We start from the raw sequence: 20,995 nt of genomic DNA, 5'->3' as shown, positions 1-20,995 counted from the left end.
TGCCTTTCATCATCATGACACAAGAAACACGTGAGACACAGCAGGGTGTATGCTCAGCACAAAGATAAATAAAGTACGTAAGCACGCATGTAGAGCGTGTGTGCATGTGTGTGCTTCTGATTGTGGATGTTTCAGAGTGAGAAATGGAGGGAAAAGAATAACATCCTTGGGGAAATTACCTCCACAATGTGGTATTGAGTGCACTTTACTGACGGAAACAGAAGCATTTTTGAGTGCCCTGTCCAGCAGCGGAATTGAAGGGAAAATTGTTTCAGTGGTTGTCAAACAAGAGCAAAATAACACAAGTAACAAAAAAACTTGTAAAGCAAGGCTATTGTGCTTTCACAGCCATGAATAAATGGATAATATATAAATACAATTATAAATACACACTAGAGCTGTGAATTGAAATTAAATAAGTGTTAGGTTGCATGTACAGTATGCAGCATTGGAAGGCTTAGCACATCTCGCCCTAATGAAGTGAGCAAAGGCTGTGGTCAAAAGTGAAAAACATGAAGCTGAAAAGCATTGGCATACCTCTTTAAGGATCCAGTTTAACTTTTAATCACCCTTGAAATTCTCTTTGATATGTGTTACTGAGAGGAGAAGGAGAGGAGAGATGAGACGACCTAGGCTTTCAACAGTCTGTACTGTATGATGATGCCTCGTGTAGATAGCGCTTGTGTCTAATTACCTAAACTTCAGCAGCGATTTCCTTTGAAGACGACAGCCTCACAGGCATGATCAGACTGTGACCGTAGGCTAAATCACTCTAGCATTCACTCCGTGTGCTCGGGACTGTTGGGTGAAAAGCTGCAGGAGATTTCAGGAATGATTTGTCATTTCTATGGTAATTTAAAGCTGAAGTTTGGGGATTGAGCTCTTTGAAGCTGCAGTTGTGAAGGGTCACATCATCATAAGCAAGTCGATTCAGAAGATCAAAAAGTACTTTAGAAACAAATGCAATAAGGATAGTTTTGTTGTTGTTGTTCTTGGTTCATTTCTCCACTCTTATTTTGATATTATTTTAGTTATTTATTATTTTTCAGTTTTATTATCAAATTGCATTATTGTTATTATTGTTACTGGCCTAAAATATACCATATTTTTTTCTTTTTTCCTTTACAATTCACGTGTTTTTGTTCAAAGTGACTTTGTGTTATGTAAGGTAAACATATTGCTCGACTGTGAACATGCTCATTTAATTTACTTGAACTAACACCGCACCAAACTGCTTACTTCTTCACTTACCTGGATTAAATAAGTGAATTAACATGGTACAAAAGATGGATGTCACAATAATGAAGTCACTTTTTTTTTTTTTTGCAAATTGTGAGCTGAGGTTTTTCACCATCTTCATCTTGGTGTTTTAAAGTCGATGTGATGAGGAAGAGGTGGATCAGACAGTTAAACTCATTACACAATGACTGAGCTAGTCCTTTTCTTTTAATGAGTCGTTAGCTAGTGAGCATAACTTGATACTACTCTTTTTTTGGTTTTAGTATGGCCATAATTGCAGTTGCAGTTACCTGTGGTAATTTATGCACCTGTCTGCAATGATCTCATCTGTGGTCAATAATTGAGGCTGGCTGGCATTTTTTGCTAGAATGTCGAACTACACAGGTAGGAAAACTCCGGCTCTTTAGTTTAAAAGTATAGACCTCGCTTCTTCTCCCTGTGTTTCTCCCTTTGTACAGATCTTCCATGGATTTCCCTCCCTGTAGTGTTTGGTGAGGGTGCCTGAGCTGACTAAGTGTGGAGTGTTTTCGGATGTTTGGACCCCCTTCTCCCAGGAGCCCAGTTTTTCCCCCGCCACTAATTTATATATACAGTGGGGCAAAAAAGTATTTAGTCAGCCACCGATTGTGCAAGTTCCCCCACCTAAAATGATGACAGAGGTCAGTAATTTGCACCAGAGGTACACTTCAACTGTGAGAGACAGAATGTGAAAAAAAAATCCATGAATCCACATGGTAGGATTTGTAAAGAATTTATTCGTAAATCAGGGTGGAAAATAAGTATTTGGTCAATAACAAAAATACAACTCAATACTTTGTAACATAACCTTTGTTGGCAATAACAGAGGTCAAACGTTTACTATAGGTCTTTACCAGGTTTTCACACACAGTAGCTGGTATTTTGGCCCATTCCTCCATGCAGATCTTCTCGAGAGCAGTGATGTTTTGGGGCTGTCGCCGAGCAACACGGACTTTCAACTCCCGCCACAGATTTTCTATGGGGTTGAGGTCTGGAGACTGGCTAGGCCACTCCAGGACTTTCAAATGCTTCTTACGGAGCCACTCCTTTGTTGCCCGGGCGGTGTGTTTTGGATCATTGTCATGTTGGAAGACCCAGCCTCGTTTCATCTTCAAAGTTCTCACTGATGGAAGGAGGTTTTGGCTCAAAATCTCACGATACATGGCCCCATTCATTCTGTCCTTAACACGGATCAGTCGTCCTGTCCCCTTGGCAGAAAAACAGCCCCATAGCATGATGTTTCCACCCCCATGCTTCACAGTAGGTATGGTGTTCTTGGGATGCAACTCAGTATTCTTCTTCCTCCAAACACGACGAGTTGAGTTTATACCAAAAAGTTCTACTTTGGTTTCATCTGACCACATGACATTCTCCCAATCCTCTGCTGTATCATCCATGTGCTCTCTGGCAAACTTCAGACGGGCCTGGACATGCACTGGCTTCAGCAGCGGAACACGTCTGGCACTGCGGGATTTGATTCCCTGCCGTTGTAGTGTGTCACTGATGGTGACCTTTGTTACTTTGGTCCCAGCTCTCTGCAGGTCATTCACCAGGTCCCCCCGTGTGGTTCTGGGATCTTTGCTCACCGTTCTCATGATCATTTTGACCCCACGGGATGAGATCTTGCGTGGAGCCCCAGATCGAGGGAGATTATCAGTGGTCTTGTATGTCTTCCATTTTCTGATGATTGCTCCCACAGTTGATTTTTTCACACCAAGCTGCTTGCCTATTGTAGATTCACTCTTCCCAGTCTGGTGCAGGTCTACAATACTTTTCCTGGTGTCCTTCGAAAGCTCTTTGGTCTTGGCCATGGCGGAGTTTGGAGTCTGACTGTTTGAGGCTGTGGACAGGTGTCTTTTATACAGATGATGAGTTCAAACAGGTGCCATTCATACAGGTAACGAGTGGGGGACAGAAAAGCTTCTTACAGAAGACGTTACAGGTCTGTGAGAGCCAGAGATTTTCCTTGTTTGAGGTGACCAAATACTTATTTTCCACCCTAATTTACGAATAAATTCTTTACAAATCCTACCATGTGAATTCATGGATTTTTTTTTCACATTCTGTCTCTCACAGTTGAAGTGTACCTCTGGTGCAAATTACTGACCTCTGTCATCATTTTAAGTGGGGGAACTTGCACAATCGGTGGCTGACTAAATACTTTTTTGCCCCACTGTATATATCACATTGGTGTTCACTGTAAATAAACACAATTAACTTGACCTCCCAGAAGCCTGCTCTTGAGTCCTCTCAGCCTGGTATTCGGTAATCCACCACCCTCTCAGGTTCCAATGCCTCTGCCGCCTGTGGAAAATGACCCCCTTCGAGTATCAAAGCTCCCGTAGGGGCCGTTACCAACTTCCGATGTTTTCACAGGTAAGTTGGAAAACAGTGCTGGCTTTGTCACACAACGCGGCAAATTCAAAACTGAGTGTATGTTAAAGACCCTAATCCTGATGCTGCTGCATACCACCTATTCCTAGGGAAGGAACAAGGGAGGCTAATTGTGGCCAATTTTTCTATTTATTTCTGGATCCTGGCGGAGGACACAAAGTTGGGAGGAAAACCCTCAGCAGGGGGCTTTCCTAGACAATTTAAGTGATGAAATTAAGAAAGAACTAGCTGCCAGGGAGTTACATGCCTGTCTTGACTTTCCTCTCCCTTTGCATTACGATTGACAATCATTCTATCGTGAACAATGAAGACGTGGGAACTATACTTCCCACAATGCCCCGGGGGCATTCTCTATCTCACAAGCGCACTGGAGACGACTGATAGGAGAAATGGTGTTGAACTTTCCTCTGCAGAGCGCACATGCCTAGCAGATATGCTAATAACAACCAAAAAGCTGATTGCATATTGCGATACAGTTTTCCATCAGCATACCTATGGGGGGGGGGGGGGAGAGGCCACCAGCAATTCTAAGTCAGACAGGAGAAGAATGTATTTTTAGTGTCAAAGGCATTGCTAATGCTAATCCAACATTGATCTCGGATGTGTTGTGTCGTCATTGTGGTGTTTACAGAGAAGAATTGGTAGGAAATTTTGTGCTATTGCAGATGTGGTTGAGCTTGAGTGTGTGCTAAATTTGTGTGTTTAAGATTTTTATTGTAATCATCAACAGTTCAAAAATATCACTTTAGTGGACTGAATCAGTCATTACCTAGACCTTTATGAATATAACTTCAAATTAAAATCGACATTTGCATCACTTTCACTACAATGCACTATAGCAGCAGTATTTTCTAACTAGTTAAATCAGAAGTGTTAGCTTGTTGGCCTTTTTACAGTGTAATTAAGACTAATGAGCATTACCAGCTACAGTACATCAATACACTTGAGCTAAATAAATATAATGTGTACAATGTGTCTGCCATTACTGCCATCTCACGTCAGAATGATTCTAATTTTTAAAATGACAAATATTGAACAGATGCTTTGCAGCAGTGTAATGAATTATGAGCCAATATTTGTCATCTTAGTGACAATAAGGAAGTTAAGTCAGCTCCGCCTCCATTGTCACATTCTCTTTATCCCATGTGGAGCTTATGTTATGTCTATATTAATCTCCAGAAAATCACAAAAAAACAAAAAAAAACCTCTGCCCTTATATTAGCTCCTCCACATGTTACCATGGAAACCTGAAGGCCTGCAATTATTATATGGGGGAAGGGAAGGGATGGCTGCATAAAGTAAATTGGGAGAACATGGATTTGACACCAAATCAGGTAGAGAAGACAGAGGTTAGAGCTCCTTGTACATCACACGTACTATCATCTTGAGAGTGTCACATTAAAGAATGGAAGGCCAGAAAATCCAGGCAGGAGTGTGAAATGTCACTGATGCTCTAGTGTACATCATCAAGAGGCTGTCTCCACTGCAGCAGCCTGCTCCTATTCTGCACTGTTCTTTATTTATTTTTTTATAAATGTTCCAATGTCAAACTTTGTCATTTTCCACTTACTGTAACCCCTACTGAGAATGTGAGAGGGAAACACAGGCAAAGGCCCCAATGTCTCTTTCCTTTGAAAGATGAAATATTTTTAAGAGTTATCAACTGTGATTGTTAGATTTTGTTTCTTTCTTTCTTTTTTAACATATGTGAAGAAAACTGTAAAAACAAGAAAGAGTAAAGCAAACAAACACAGTAAAAGATGTTCCTGAACTCATACACATTGGGAAATACATTCACCAGCCACTTTAAGCACACTTTGTTGGTATCAAGTTGGACCTTATTTTCCCTCCAGAACTCTCTTAATTCTTCATGGTGCAGATTCGACAAGGTGCTAGCAACATTCCTCAGAGATTTTGGTCCATATTGACATGATTGCGTCGCACATTTGCTGCATTTGTCGGCTGTTTGTTAATTAATTGAATCCCCTGTTCCACCACATTCCAAAGGTGATCTATTGGATTGAGAACCAGTGACTGTGGAGGCCATTTGAGTACAGTGAACTCACTGTCATGTTCAAAAAAAGAGGTTCAAAAAGATGGTGCATTATCTTGCTGCAAGCAGCCATGAGAAGATGTGGTCCTGAAGGAATGGGAGGACAAAAATGCTGTATTGGTATAAGGGAGCCCAGACGGTGCAGAGAATATATGTCCCACACCATCTTAGATTACCACCTGAATCCAGGCTTTCATGTTTACACCAAATTCTGACACGTTCACCTGAATGTTGCAAGAGAAATAAAGACTCACCAAACCAGGCAATGTTTGCCAGTTTCCCCAGCCCAGCCACACCCAGTGCGGTCTACTGCTGCAGGTTATCTGCTTCATGGTTTATATGTGTTGTGCATTCAGAGATGCTCTTCTGCATACCTTGGTTGGAAAACGTGTTTATTTAAATTAATGTTCCTTTCCTATCAGCTTGAAGTAGTCTGGTTATTCTCCTTTGTCATCAGATAACTGCTGCTTACTGGATATTTTCTGTTTTTCTGGTCATTTTCTGGTCACTAACCAGCTTAATGCAAGGCTGTTAAATATCCAATCTAAGAGAAGTACTTTGGTGAGAATGGGTACAGTATAAGAGTCTGGGTAAAAGCTAGTGGGAAAATATTCTTTTCTTTTAAAAGTTCAAAGAAAAGCACACACCCTGAAATCTACAGGGAGACTGTAGGGAGGCTTTAGCACTGAAGTGAGAAACAGTGAGTGTGCGTTTGCACACATCTGTTAACAGCATCAACTTTTGAAGAGGTCACTGATGTAATCTGAGAAGTGATTTGAAAACAATTATATGCACCTTAAAGTCAATTTTACAGCTTAGAGGCAGCCAGTCAAGAGATAAGGGCCATATCTGTGCACGGTTAAAGTGTGAAAGGGTTTTGGTTTTGAAATATGCTGCCTCTCATTGTTTTATAATTTGTCTCCAACCTCTCCAGTTTATGTTTGTGACTGCATCTGTTTTCCAATTAGAAAATAAAACACGAGTAAATTATTCACTTCTGTGTTGGCAAAAAACTTGAAAATGCCCAAGGTCCTCTTGAAGCCTGCACAAAAATAGAGTTAGAAATAAATGAATTCCCATTGAGCTAAAATAATTGGCAACTCTCGAATACAGAGAGACTTTTACCAGACTAGAATTCAAAAAAAATAAAATAAAATAAAATAAACTGTAAGGCTTAAAGCAACGTCTCCTTGTTATTGTATCAGTTGTGCCTGAGGATGGAAACAAAAATACCAAACTGGTAAGGGAATGCAAAAAAATCCCCAAAACACACACACAAAAAGAAAAGTTTTGTTGACTGCTTTTTTCATCAGAGACAAGCAGAAGACTCGGTTGCTTGTGTGTCTTGCTTGTGATATAATGTCGGTCCCCAAGCTGCAGAACTTAAGCCCTTTGAAAAGAAACAGTGAGCGCTTATTTTACTGAAACAAAAAGTCCACATACACTAAGTCAAGATGCAAAAACTGCACGTCATAGTCTCAGTCTGATGTGAAGCGTCATTGTGTGTTGGTGAACAGTCTTTTCTGTGACACACCACGATCTTTGTTGTGCTCACTTTGATGATGAGCAGTAATGTCTCCTTTAGCTTAAATTACAAAACCTCATGATTTCTGGCTAGCTAGATTCATGACATATCCAGTCAGCAGCAAGAAACAAAACATGTTGTGAGCGAAGCAGCTGTTACTCATCACATATGCTTTTTACTCTTGGATGACAAGTGCATGTTTACTAAAGATGGCGTACGTCTACAGCTGTTTGTTTTTTAACAAGTAAGAAAGAACTGCCTACCACCTGATCAAATTTGTATAGTATACTTTCAGTTCAGACTGCTGAGCATGTGAGTTGAATATGGATGTGTGTTTGTGAGAAGACGGTTCACTCATGTAAACAACCCAGTGCTTTTGCAAACATAATTTACAAATATATGCATTTATTTTTTGAAACAACACTCAAACTATTCCATCATTTCACCTGAGTAGCATACATATGTCCTGAACTATGCACAAAGTATCTCTGGGAGATACTTTGTCAAGGTTTCCTGAGAGAGAGGGGGGGGAGAGCCTGGCAGAGTCTCTGTTTCAGGGGGAAATAAAATGTAGATTTTGTCCTGGTCACGGAAGAATAGACCAGTCTTTATCAGATAAAGTAAGAGCCAAGGGAGCTTGTTAATCCTTTCTATATATGCTGTGTGAATGGGGAGAAAAAAGGCCGAAGACAATGGTCTCAGGGTTTCTATGGGAATACTGGTCTGTAGATCCACTAGAGTCATGCAGGCAAGTTTAAAGACATCTTATACAGTGCCATATTTTGACATGTTTAATGACAAAATTAATTTCATTAAAAGGAAGGTCCTGTAAAATTCTCAAATCATTAGAAGGTTGCTTAGCACAATCAAACAACAAGAAGGTCTGAACATATTAAACAGTCAGCATGTCTAAAAAAAGACTGTGCCTGTTTTTCTTTTTTTGATTTTTTATATATAAAAATGAATATTGCTGGTTTTAATATACATTGTTTTACAGATGTATTAGACCACATGTCAGTAAAAAAACCACACATTATAGAACTTTTTCAATAACTTTGCTGCATTCACTGAACTGAATGAATGTTTTTATACCCAAATTTGAGCCAGCACTCTGGACCTCTTTGAGACATCAAAAATTAATCAAGCACAGCATTCAATCACTAAAATTAATTTGACTGTTCAGGAATGCAATGAGGAAACTGTAACTACAATCAAAAAATGACAATGTGATTTACTTTTTTTTCGCTTTTTTGTAAAGCAGTAAATTTGAAAATTAGTGGATAACAACACCAATTATATTCTAGAATGAAAAATATAATTTTGATTAAAGAGCTTGAGCATAATGGTGGAATAATCATTACAGAAACATAAAAAAGAAAGTGAAATTACCAATAGTGGTAAGTTAGGGCAGCTGTGGTCTTTCACTTCTTTGCATCCTGTTCAAAGTGCAAACACACAGAGATCTCTGCTGCGCATAATTAACTCAGACTGCACACATACCTGTAGTCAGTGGTTGTGAAATACCCCACACTCAAAGGTACTAACTCACATATGAAAATTGAACTAAATCTAAGAAAACAATGATCTCAGATACAGGAGGAAATCGCAAAATCTGCCTTCAAGGCTGAAATTTCTCAGCAACTTCTCACCCAAGCTGCTTGTTGTGCATTTCTATAGCCCATTCTGAAAAATCTGCCCAAACTGATCCTCCTTGGTAGTAATCATTTTCTGTCAGTGTGTGTCATGAATCACATGTAAAAATCTATGAGATTGCTAGCAGTAGCTGAAGTCATTGAATATTGTCTCAAAGAAGAAATCCCCATTTCCTGAGCAGTCTTTTGATCAAAGTTTAAAAGAAAATACAAAATGCTAAACTGACTACTGAATTTGGTGCCTTGACTGGCACACATACCATTGTGTGGATGACCCAGGAGGATTTATAAATCAACAGGCTGATCTCTCCATCATGTAAAGATTCCCCCGAGGTCTCTTGTATAAATGGGAGAAAACTTGAGGGCAAATCCAGGAGACAGCATTTCCCAGCTGGCCCGGGATCACCTATTGAACTCCAACAAAAACCAGGAAAAATACTGCCATCGTGCTTGGTTCCCTCTTAGGCACTAGACTGTGATAAATCCTTAAAATGTGCCAAGGTAACGGATTGATAAATGGATGAATGAAATGGATGAACATAGCTAAACATTAAAGATGTTAATTCCCTTTTGTTAATATATTACTCAGCCACCCTTTCATAAAAAATAGAGTGTCCTAGAGGATCTACAAATGGTCTACGTGTCTTGGCAGTCATTTGGTGTGGATTCAACAGTTCAGCAGGTATAAAATGATTGAAAACCTACTTAGTGTTTTTTATGGTAGTGTAACTATAAAAAAGCAATGCATTTCATCAGTTGAGTGCCTGCCACATTTTGGCCTCCTACAATAATGTTACTATTCAAAAATGTATTACTTTAAAGTGTCAAGTCACATGGGATAATCTCATTTTTATGACTTGATTTCACACATTTTAAAGAATAGCAGTCACCTAACACTGGGCCAGATTTTATTATTTTTTTTAGGTGTCTGCACCCAAAAGAAAAAAATCCCAGATATGTTATTGTAAGGATTTAAATGATAGTTTTGATGAGGCAATTTAAGGTAAAGTGTGCAGAACAATCAGGAATAAATGAAAAAACAAGGCAGGCATTGATTCCACCTGTTATCATTTTAACCCTTGTGTGGTGTTCGTATTTTTGTTACTCAGCCAGTGTTCATGGGTCTGGTGGACCCGCTAGAGTTTTGACTTTCCAACTTAACACTATCAAACAATTTTATGTTAAATTACTCAACAGATGTTTACTTCATCCCAATTACAAGACATATGAACAGCAAACATGGTTAATTTTTTCCCTTTACCTTTGTTAGATCACATTTATGAATTAATGTGCTTCTCGTTTTTCTTTTATATAAAATGTTATAAATAAATCAGTTATAATCAAGTGGAGTGAGTGGAAAGACACAACACATTTACACGTGAAAAAATAATTAATTGTTTAATTTTTCTTTTGAAAAAAACTGAACACGGGTCTCACAGACCCGAACACCATACAAGGGTTAAAAGAAGTCAAAGAGGATCTGACAGCGATGAAAAGAAAAGTGAAGTTTACAGTCTAGACGGTTCCATATAAAAAGTGAATCAAAAATCAAAGACTTGAGACCAAAGCGGAGCATGTTCCCGTTTCACCTGTCACAGAGTTTCTACCTCGGCTCGTTCTCGATTTTTTTTTCTTTTTTTTTTGTCAAAATGTCTTTTTTTCACACCAAGCTTCTAAAACAAGAAGTTGATGCAAGTAACAGTGATGATTACTGAAATCCTTTTAAGCTGCAAATGGCTTAGATTCCTTTTTCCTGCTGTGAACAAGCATTTGCAGCAACACGTGGCCCTTAAATCAAGCGCAGCCTCGTGGGGGTTTTCAAAAGTCTGTGTTCTTAACAGGTGATGCATTAGGGGATTAACCTGCTGTGAAAGCAGATTTAATATAGTCAGAAAATGGACATGAAATGTACACACTTCATCACAACTGTGCATGTGATAAGATGTGAAGAGTCGCTAGCACCTGTTAGCACCTGAAGGGTTAGAAATTAAGGAAATTAAATGACAGGCTCCTAGAAGGTTGACTATTACGGGCAGCGCCGTGTGTCATTAATTCAATTTAATGGCAAAATGAAGAGTGCAAAACAGAGAGTTTGTTTTTCTGCAATATTACAAGTACATGAATGTTTGATACCTGAGAGCAGATTATGATGGCCCATGTGACCAGCATTAACAAACGGCACTGGTAGAGTTAGTACTAATGCAACAATGTTACATTATTGAACTTGAAATGTTACATGTTATCTGTGACATCATTAATATTTGTGGAAAATGCATTTGCCAAGCATAACAAACTGAACTGAGTTTATTCTCAGCTTCTCACTCACTTTCATAATTTCAAATTTGCAAACCACAAGCCCTGCAGGCAAAAAAATATATATATCTAAGGCTATATAACTGTAGATGAAGTCTGTGATCTGAGCCACAAAGAAGGCAAGATCTGCCTTCTGTGTGATCTGCCTGATCTGCCTTATTGTTGCATAAAATTGCAGGGCTTTCACTGTGTGTAGTGTTAACACCATGTATACACAATTGGTTTGCGTGCAAGTTATTAACCCAGTAAAATGCCCTTTTAAACAAAAATTGGACAAGTTTAGCAGTAACTGTATTATTTGCATGAGCAACCCACTAGTACGGCAAAGCGTGTAATAGACGTGCTGGTCCACCGTGTCCATGTCACATTGCAGTACCAGCAGAAAGAGATAATATATTTACAGCCAAGAAGTTGCTAGTGTCCTTCTATGACACAAACAATAAAGGTGGCTAATATGTATTTACATGTATATGGGTTGATAAAATCTCTTTAAACACTTTCCTGTGTTTATTTTCATGTTAGCTTGAAATAAAATATCTCCCTTTTCTGGTACTGCAGCTTACTGCAACTTCTGCATGCAAAGTGTGAAATGGACACGGTGGACCGGCCTGCTTTGCCGTGATACAGGGTTGGCATGAGATGTCTGATGTTTTGGTGGTTTGGTTACTGTGTAAAGTGCAAAATTACCCATTGTAGTTTCAAATATAGCATAAGCAAATTTAACTAAAAGCAGTCTTGAAATATAAATTTCAGGGAGATAGATAGATGCTGCAAAAACTGTAGCCAATGAAGACGTGTCTTCTTGTCCACTTCTTGTCTTTTCTATAAGGGGTCTCCAGCTAAAATCTTTGAAAGCACGAAATGGTATTTTTTATTTTTATATCAAATTTAAAAAGATTTAAATTATAGCAACAAAAAACAGTATGTAATACGTGCATTTTTCATGAAAAGTGCAAACCTCCAAAAAACTATATTATATATACAAAGTATTTAAGTTGATGTGTTTAGTTGCTCTACACCAGTCCCTATATATGACTAGCTCTGCAATATCGGTTATATGTTTCCTTGCTGAACAACAAAATTTACACACCTGCAGTATGTTTGTGTTTAAAATGTTGTCTCTCATGTTGGCTACTGTTCAAAACAGTGATTTTGCAGATTCCGTTATTAATGTTAACATTTGCAAGTGGCCAGACCAGCTAAGTTGAGCAAACTGATCTTATGTGGTATCTTACTTTTTGTGTGTCTGTGTGTAAAATATTCAATGTTCTGAATAAAACAGTGTATGTTTCTAAGGTCCGCAGCAGAGATAAACATATGTAAATGAAATGTCATCATGTGATTGGTTGTCATCTTCTGTTTCCGTACCTGGCTGCTCCTTGAAGAGACAAGGAGGACATGTCCTTCTATTTTTTGATGTAAACGTTAAGAGACTGCAAAACACCGACACATGCACCGCCTTCTGTCTGTGGAGCTTTTTGATGGTTTCATAGCACATTCCTCACTTGTTTATCAGAATAGATGAAGTCTTTAAAAGATACATTACACATCAACTCTGATGAAAATCAGAAAAAAAACAGCAAAGAAAAAAACTTCTGCTGAAGTTTTGCCCTCCCCCACCCTCTTTCTCCACTCCACAACAAATTTCTGTTTTTATATGAGAGAAGACAATACCAAAAGCACAAAATTGTCCTGACACATAATCAAAAGTCCTTCGTTTTCTTATCTATTACTTCTTTGTTAGGTTTTAAAAAAAAAAAATCAAAGCAGTGTTTGTGGTTATCATCGCTGGCTTTTTTTTTAAAAGTTTGTGCATCTGCTCTTTTGTATTTTACTGCAAAAATTACTGCTTTGAATCTCACTTCAATCTCTCTGCAATCATAACAGTATTGGGTTTTAAGTAAATATCAAATGTTTACCTGTTGGAAATTGTTATCTGAGCTTCTCTAGTTATGCTTTAATTTTATATTTTATCGTGAACAATGAAAACTGTTACCTAATCTTTTTTTTATACCTGGAGTTGCCTCGAATTCTTTATATACTTTCATTACCTTGTGAGTTTTCTTTTGAAGGAAAGAAGAAATACTAGCTGTCTCTGAGGTCCAGACGTCTTGACTTTCTCCACTGTATCCAGTACCAGAAGCATCCACATTTGCATGCCACTGTAAAATGCCCGATTACATAGCAAAAATGAAGAGTCAGGACTTTTGGTGTTAGATATTAAAAAATGTTGCTTAAATTCTGCTTTATAGCCTTTCCTATTCTCTATTAATGGTGCATAACTAAAACTTCAGCTTTTGTGAGAAATTATGCTGCGACTATTTTCATCCCATCACAAACATTACTATTAGATTGTCCTATACCACATACATTTTTTGTTTTGTTTCATTTTTTAATAAGATCTCTGCATGCCAGAGCAAATGGAATTATGAAACTTAATGGCGAGTGAAGTCCTTTATATAAAAGCTGTTGAAAATCCTTGGACACCAAGGTAAAGTCTGACAGATGTCAGGGTTGTTTAATTCTTTGCTATTATGTACAGTCACGCTGCTTCCATCTTCCATTAATGAGTCAGTGCAGACTAAACTTCTTTCCAGTGTAAAAGGCAAAGGCAAATTTTTGGCTAGTGAATCTTTCACTTTTCCCCTCTTTGAATCGCCACCGTGTTGTCGACGAGGGTGTCTTCAAAATCAAATTTGTCCTGGGTGAAAGCCCAGATGAAGAGTGATTCAGAAAACTCCAGTCAGAGTTAGCCTGGCCCATCACCTGCATAAGGCTTTGGTTCATTGTGGTTTGGGCAGCAGTCAGAGGCAGATGACCTGATCCTCACATTTACAAAAGGACTTTAGAGCTGTTACCCCTACACTAAAAGGAGTCAGTTAAGGCAGTTCCACTATCTGACTAGGATGCTTCCTGTCTCCTAGGCGGGATGTTTTGGGAAAATCCTACTGAAAAAACGTCCCAGGGAAGACCCGAAGACATTGCTTGAGAGTCTATATCTCTCAGCTGGCTCTGCAGCACTTCAGTGTTCCTTGGAAGGGCTGAGGGAGGTGAGGGAGGGAGGTTTGGGGTTCGAGCATACATTGATTCCAGCTTAAACTGCTGTCCCCACAACCTGAACCTGGATGAGTGATGGATGGATGGATCTTCCAATTTTGCAATGATGCAGATCATGTAGCAGGTAAGAATATCAATAATTAGACCCTATTTTACTTATGCAAAGTTGCATAAAAAATAAAATATTTGGAATTTCACACACTGAAAGAGAAGCACAAAATTTTGCACCACACATCAAGTCATAATAATAGCCAGATAATCTATTAAAATGCTACGACAGCATGCTTACAGTGAAGGAATAGTGGATGAGGTTATGGAAAGGCTAATCGGGACACCTGTCAATCGAGAAGAGTTCACACTTCAGTTAGAGATGTTATGAAGGGGAAACTATCCATAGAGCGTGGATCGATAGCATTTCTTTGATCCAGACTCTAAATATGTTTTTTTACTCTTCAGCTTGGAGGTTGCATCTTGGTCTGACCTTCATACTAAAATTTGCATAGACTGAGGGAAGCTGTGAGTCCAGCTAAAAGAAAGAACACTTTTTAAAAATAAAAAAATGCACGCATGAATAATTTATTGGACCCAGTTGACCACTTGGCCAGAAACTTGAAGTTACTTATCTGTCATTTTTGCTTTTTTGTGTCTTATTAATTTAGTTTCATAACTTTCTCATTCCAGCTGATCACATTAGTTATTTTAGGCTTATAATGTAATGCAGTCATCAAAAGAAGTTGCACTTCTCATCAGCTTCTCAGTGCAACTGTAACCCCGTATGCAATTAGAATACACCTCTATGTTTGATATGGATTTATTTCTACCTGTTATTATTATTAGACTTTAAATTCTATATATAGTTGCACATTTTGGCTGAAGGCAGAAAAAAATTGGGGGAGGGGGAGCCACAAAATGGAAAGACAGTCCGCACATTCACACTTCCATGGCAATGATTGCACGTAATTAAGCAGTGTGTTGACACATAGTATTTTATTTGTGGCCCTTCCCCAGTCTCTCTTACATATTTTTTTTACATTACAAATACTCTGCTTTATTCATGATCAGTTTATATGCCAGCTTGTTTAGGATGGGGATTAAATATATATTCATTTGTACTGTTTGCATGTCTCATTTCTAGTCGTTGTATCCTGGACCCCTGGATATGACACTAACAGAAGGGCCCCAGTCATGATTTTCAGTCTAATGAGAGACAAGCAGTGGGATAGGCTTGACTTGACTTGGATTTCCTTCTGCATTTTGATGTGCAGCTCTGCTGTCTCATGGACATTCTGACTGCCACAAAAAGCTCTTCTGAAAGTCATTCGATTAGAAAGTGCACTGAGACACTCCCTTATTTGCCCCTGGATGACTGACCTCAGGGCCTGTCTGGTGCTTTACCGGAACACACTTTTTTATATGACATGACAGGGAAACTCTTAACCCTTTAAGACCTACCATAGAACCAAGTCCACCAGAGCTTACTTTATATTTTTACGTGCTCTAGTGCCATTTGTGGGAGCATTTCAAGTTGCTATACATCCATACAACTGTTATAGGCCAAATTTTTATAATATTTATGCATTAAATCCATAGTAACCACATAAATTGCAAAAAAGTGCAATAAACTGCAGAAAAATTGAAAATCGTTTTTGTTTTGTTTTTTTACATATGTTTCTAATTAGAGAAATTTAAGAGGTTTATCCCTCAAAACTTTAAATACAAAAAAGTTGCAAAAAATAGTTTCCAACCACAGGAAATTTATTTTGAGTGTCTTCATGGTTTTATTTTTGAGATAGACCAATTTTTATATACTGCAGAAAAAACGAAAAACAATCCCATAATACAAATTTGCAAAGAAAACAGCATGTGCATCAAAATAAACAATTTAAAGCAGTGCAATTTGAGTTCTAAGCATCCCAGAAACTATTCAGCAGAGCATAAAATCAAACATGACTTTTAAAAACACCAGTATAGGCTTTTAAGGCCTACAAGTAAAAAACTACATTTTCCGCGAAAATGGCATCACTTCCGGTTTCGGGCAGGTAATGGCGGACATGCGATCATTGGCGCTGACCTCTATTTCAACAAAAGAAAACCATTAATCAACACATGAACATTACCTGATGCTGCTGAAGTGAAGAAGAGCAAAGTTACAGAGGTTTGATTAGAGACACAACTAAGCGTTTTGCAATTTTGCATAAATTTAAAATTTTTTAAATTTGTTCAGTATTGAACGGCAGAAATTAGGTTTTCTTTTTGGAAGTAAGTAAACGGAAAAAACAGCGGCCGACGGCGCTGTAAACAACGGTAGACTTGTGCGTAACAAGCAAGCGAATAATGAAGAAAACTGATTTATAGACAGGAAACTACGGTGGCCCCTAGAGACAAAGCATGTACAAACTCCAAAACACTTACAAATTCCAAATAGCACGTACAAACTCCAAAACACGTACAAAATCCAAAACACATGCAAACTATCGTAAAACACAAGCGTTTTACGATAGTTACGGGTCAGAGTATCTGTTAAGATGTTAAGAATAATAAGTATCTCTTAACATGTTTCCAATGATGAAGCATTTCAAAATAATGTAGACAAAAACGAAAAATAAAAAGATAGTTACGGATCAGGACTCCCCGATCCTTACTGCGCATGTGCAAAGTCGGACCGTACAAATCAGGTCTACCCGATCCGTACCGCGCATGTGCAGGGGTTTTCTTCTTCTTCTCTTCGTTTAATGGCAGTTTACTCCCCAGTATAAGAGGATACTGCCACCTGCTTACCAAGCGAATGAACCCTATTGTAAACTGAATTAGCGTCATTACAAACGTGTGTTAAATTTGATTTAGTGATAGTCGAGTGTGTTTATGCTTGTCTGTGTGGAGAAGATTGATTGGAATAGTGATGATGATGTCCGCTTACACTGTCAATTGTCAGTAAACACTTAATCTGGCTGATGCATCTACATGTGAGATATTACAAAGTCTGTATTATTAACTCTGTAATTAGGCGCCATTCTCCTTATTGTACGACGCTCTCTGTTGAGGAGAAAAGCATGAATTTGTTTGTAAACGGATTATCCATTGTTTAAATGTCCCGGTAGTCGAAAAGGAGGCAGAGCTGCTGAGAAATGCTAGGAGCTAACTGGGCGCTTACCGTATCATTCAAATATATTGAATGTCGCAATGTTGACAATTCAGGGTCTGCAGCTTTAACCTCCTATGACCCGAACTCTTTCATGACATGCATTTTTAATTTCTTTTTGCTATTTGGGCTGATTGGGACCTGATGAATGTAAAAACAAAGAATGATCTTTTTACCTGATGTAGTTTCTGAGAAAAATGATGGCCACATATTAGGACATTCGTTTTAAATTCCAATAGACCACTATAAAGTCACAAGTAAGTAATGATGTGCAAAACTCTTTATTTTTTGTCTGAACACAGCAGCAATTTTCCTGAGTACAAAAAGAAAATTAGAAACAACAGTTGTTCCCCTTTGACCAATATGGCTCATTTGAAGTTCTGCTAACAGTTACAGGAAGACAGATGTCTGTAACAAAGTCCAAAAAGTAATAGAATTATGAACATTGGATGTAGCAGGAAACCTAACACTTCAAAACTGCTACTTCAAATTTTTTCCCCCATGTTTACACCTATGTGTGAAAGGCTGTGTAACAGTTCCGATCTGCCTGTAAGCAGAGGAACACCTTGCATGTAACACACTGTACTCGAATTTTCACTGAGCAGCCTTTTGCTCTGCAGTGTGCTGCATTCTTCAATTTTGCCACCTCTGGCAGATGTGCATTAGCCTTCCTGCGGAATGAGACATGGGGCACTGCCTTCACTGGACGCCTTTTCCCTTGGACTAACACGTCTGGGTCATCTTCCTGCACTGAAAAGTCAGAGCTGTCATTGGCATACTGAGCCAAGAAGGTCATGGCCACTTCCATGCGAAATTCAAGAAACTGCATGATGTCCTTCTTTGGTGTGCCACATACAGTAAGGTCTTTACGGTACAGTAGCCAGCTGTTGGCTAAAGCCAGATCCATAAAGTACATTAGCATCCGCAGTGTCCATTTCTTCGTACGGCCACTCATGCGATAGTAACTCATCATTCTATCGACAAGGTCAACTCCACCCATCTTGGAGTTGTATTCACGGACAATACTTGGTCGCGAGATGGTCACATATCGTTTTCGTTTTTTGTCCCATCTCTGGCAGGTGTCTTCTGGCTCGCTAGCATGAACAGCAGACATCATCAATATGGTAAATGGCCTGTATTTGTATAGCGCTTTACTAGTCCCTAAGGACCCCAAAGCGCTTTACATATCCAGTCATCCACCCATTCACACACTGGTGATGGCAAGCTTCATTGTAGCCACAGCCACCCTGGGGCGCACTGACAGAGGCGAGGCTGCCGGACACTGGCGCCACCGGGCCCTCTGACCACCACCAGTAGGCAACGGGTGAAGTGTCTTGCCCAAGGACACAATGACCGAGACTGTCCAAGCCGGGGCTCGAACCGGCAACCTTCCGATTACAAGGCGAACTCCCAACTCTTGAGCCATGATCGCCCCGTATGGGTTTATTGTCATACCACTTCACCACACAAATCTTTCCATCCTCAGTGGTAACTTGTGCTGAGGTCCCTCTTCCTTTCTTTTTCATTGTTTTGTCATTTGGTAGCTTCTGTACTGCTGCAGCGACCCGATTCTTCATAACTGTACCAGTTACATATATCTGCTTCTTCATCATGCGTTCCACAACTTGGATGGAAATGAAGAACCGATCACAGTAAACCTTTGTATTAGGATGCAGCGTTTGAGACAGACGATCTATGACCAAGCCTCCCAAACCCAGATCCCCTGGTTCTTCAACCTGCTCAAGGAGTGCAGGTGCCCCTTGATAAATTTCAAAGTCCAGCACAATACCATCTGCTGTTGCACAAACAAAGTTTTGTATGCCAACTGGGTTTGGCTTCATTGGCAGATATTGTCGATACGGACAAGCTCCTGTGAATGGAATCATCTGCTCGTCAATGGAAACGCATTCTGGGCGAGCTTGAGATTTGCAGCCTTTCAGAATGCGGTTCAGAAAAGGCCTCACTTTCCAGAATTGATCACGCTCTTTCAGATCCTCTGGAACATCATCGTCAATGAGCACTTTGAGTGATTGCCTGAGCCTGAAGAATCTGTCACGTGTGAACCTTTTGGTGATGGCAGGGAATCTCAAGGTTTTGGACCAGTACATCCTGATTGCAGGATATGGTACGCAAGGCATCAAAATATTCAGCATCCCCAACAGGATCATCAATGTCTGACAAATCTTCCACATCTGAGTTGTCTCCAATTAACCCCAGTAACTCCATTGCTCTTGCGAAAGAAAAACGCTCTGGAAAAAACATCATAAGAAAGATCAAATAAAAACCTATGGAGATTTTTTTTTGTAAAACTTGCTATATCTGCGTGTACTGTAGTAAACTATTTTTTTCTACCTAAATCATCCAAAAATACTATTTCATTGTCACAATTTGCTAGCACATGTTGCTAACTCCCTCTTTCCACATTGTAAACAAAGCTAACAAAACTAAGTCCCTCTGTTCACACACATGTACCACATGTTTAGCAGCATGGTAAATCATTACAGTTACTAACTTTTGTAAAATTTGAATTCCATAACAAACATTGAACACTTTTATCCATATCTGAACAAGAATGAGCCATGAAATGTGATTGAATTTTTTACCTGGTCGAAGTTTGGCTCGGGAGTTGCCATCTGAACTTCAGGGTGTGTTGTCAGCCATCTTGAATCTAATGTGGAATGAGAAATTATATTCTGCCACCACCAGGAGGCAGTATAATGTCCTCGTAATATCCTCGGATATCAGAAAAAATATATAAAAAAAAATTTGTATTGTGGTCTAGACAAACCAAAATGTGATGTCCACATATGTAAACGCCAGGTCCTAGGAGGTTAAAGTACGCAGCCTTAACGGTCCACAAGTGGCGCGTACTCAAAGACCGCTAAGGCCGAAAGCGCGAGGCTTGTGAAATGGGACGGTCTAGTCTCCGTGGCGCTGCCCAGGTTGCCTAGCAACCATGATACTAACCGCTGGAAACAGCTTTGTTTGACAGAAATGAAGGAGAACATGTTTTGTTCATTTGTTTGTTTGTTTGTACATGAGCTGTGTGATTTAATAAGTATCTGAGGCTGAGACCACGGGACTGTAAAACATGATTTTTGGGCTTCATTTCTGTACTGAACAGTCATTTAAAGATTAGCTAGTAAATAACAATTAGTTAATGTTGTTCATGAGACTAAAGTCTTCTCACTTTGGTAATGTAAATATAATATGGCCAATATTATAGTTATTATATTAATCATTATTAGTTATTACAGCAGTGAATATTTTAGAGCCTCAAACTAAACAGGCTGACGTCTTCTAAATGGGTCAAACTGGGCAGAAAGTATACAAACACATAACATCCTTATAGAATATGATGTAACACTATAGATCAACTTACCTCAGAATATATGAAGCATATAAACAATTACAGCAATATGATGCAACAAACACAGCAGTACTACTAATCCAAAAATACTCAAAGCTTCATAGAACTGAAACAAACATTTATTTTTAGGTCCATTCTGCTGCTGATACATACTTTAGGTTTCTGAATATTAAACTTGTTTCTGCCTTTCATAGTGTGTAACTTGAAGGCCCTGAGTACTTTCTCCCACACTGAA

The 20,995-nt window shown here is 39.0% G+C and overlaps 1 protein-coding gene across 1 annotated transcript; it reads right to left on the bottom strand.

Annotated features, from left to right (window-relative positions):
• Positions 1 to 17,901: 17,901 nt before the first annotated feature.
• On the bottom strand, positions 17,902 to 19,498 carry LOC143420422 (piggyBac transposable element-derived protein 3). The gene is made up of 2 exons (XM_076888582.1): positions 18,846 to 19,498; positions 17,902 to 18,484 (listed from the first exon to the last, which is right to left on the bottom strand). Exons 1-2 carry the CDS (start codon positions 19,496 to 19,498, stop codon positions 17,902 to 17,904), a joined length of 1,236 nt encoding a protein of 411 aa, XP_076744697.1.
• Positions 19,499 to 20,995: the final 1,497 nt, after the last annotated feature.

The sequence above is a fragment of the Maylandia zebra genome, linkage group LG9 (assembly GCF_041146795.1).
Source record: "Maylandia zebra isolate NMK-2024a linkage group LG9, Mzebra_GT3a, whole genome shotgun sequence".
Classification (NCBI taxonomy): Eukaryota; Metazoa; Chordata; class Actinopteri; order Cichliformes; family Cichlidae; genus Maylandia; species Maylandia zebra.
This window is presented reverse-complemented; position numbering and strand designations above follow the sequence as displayed.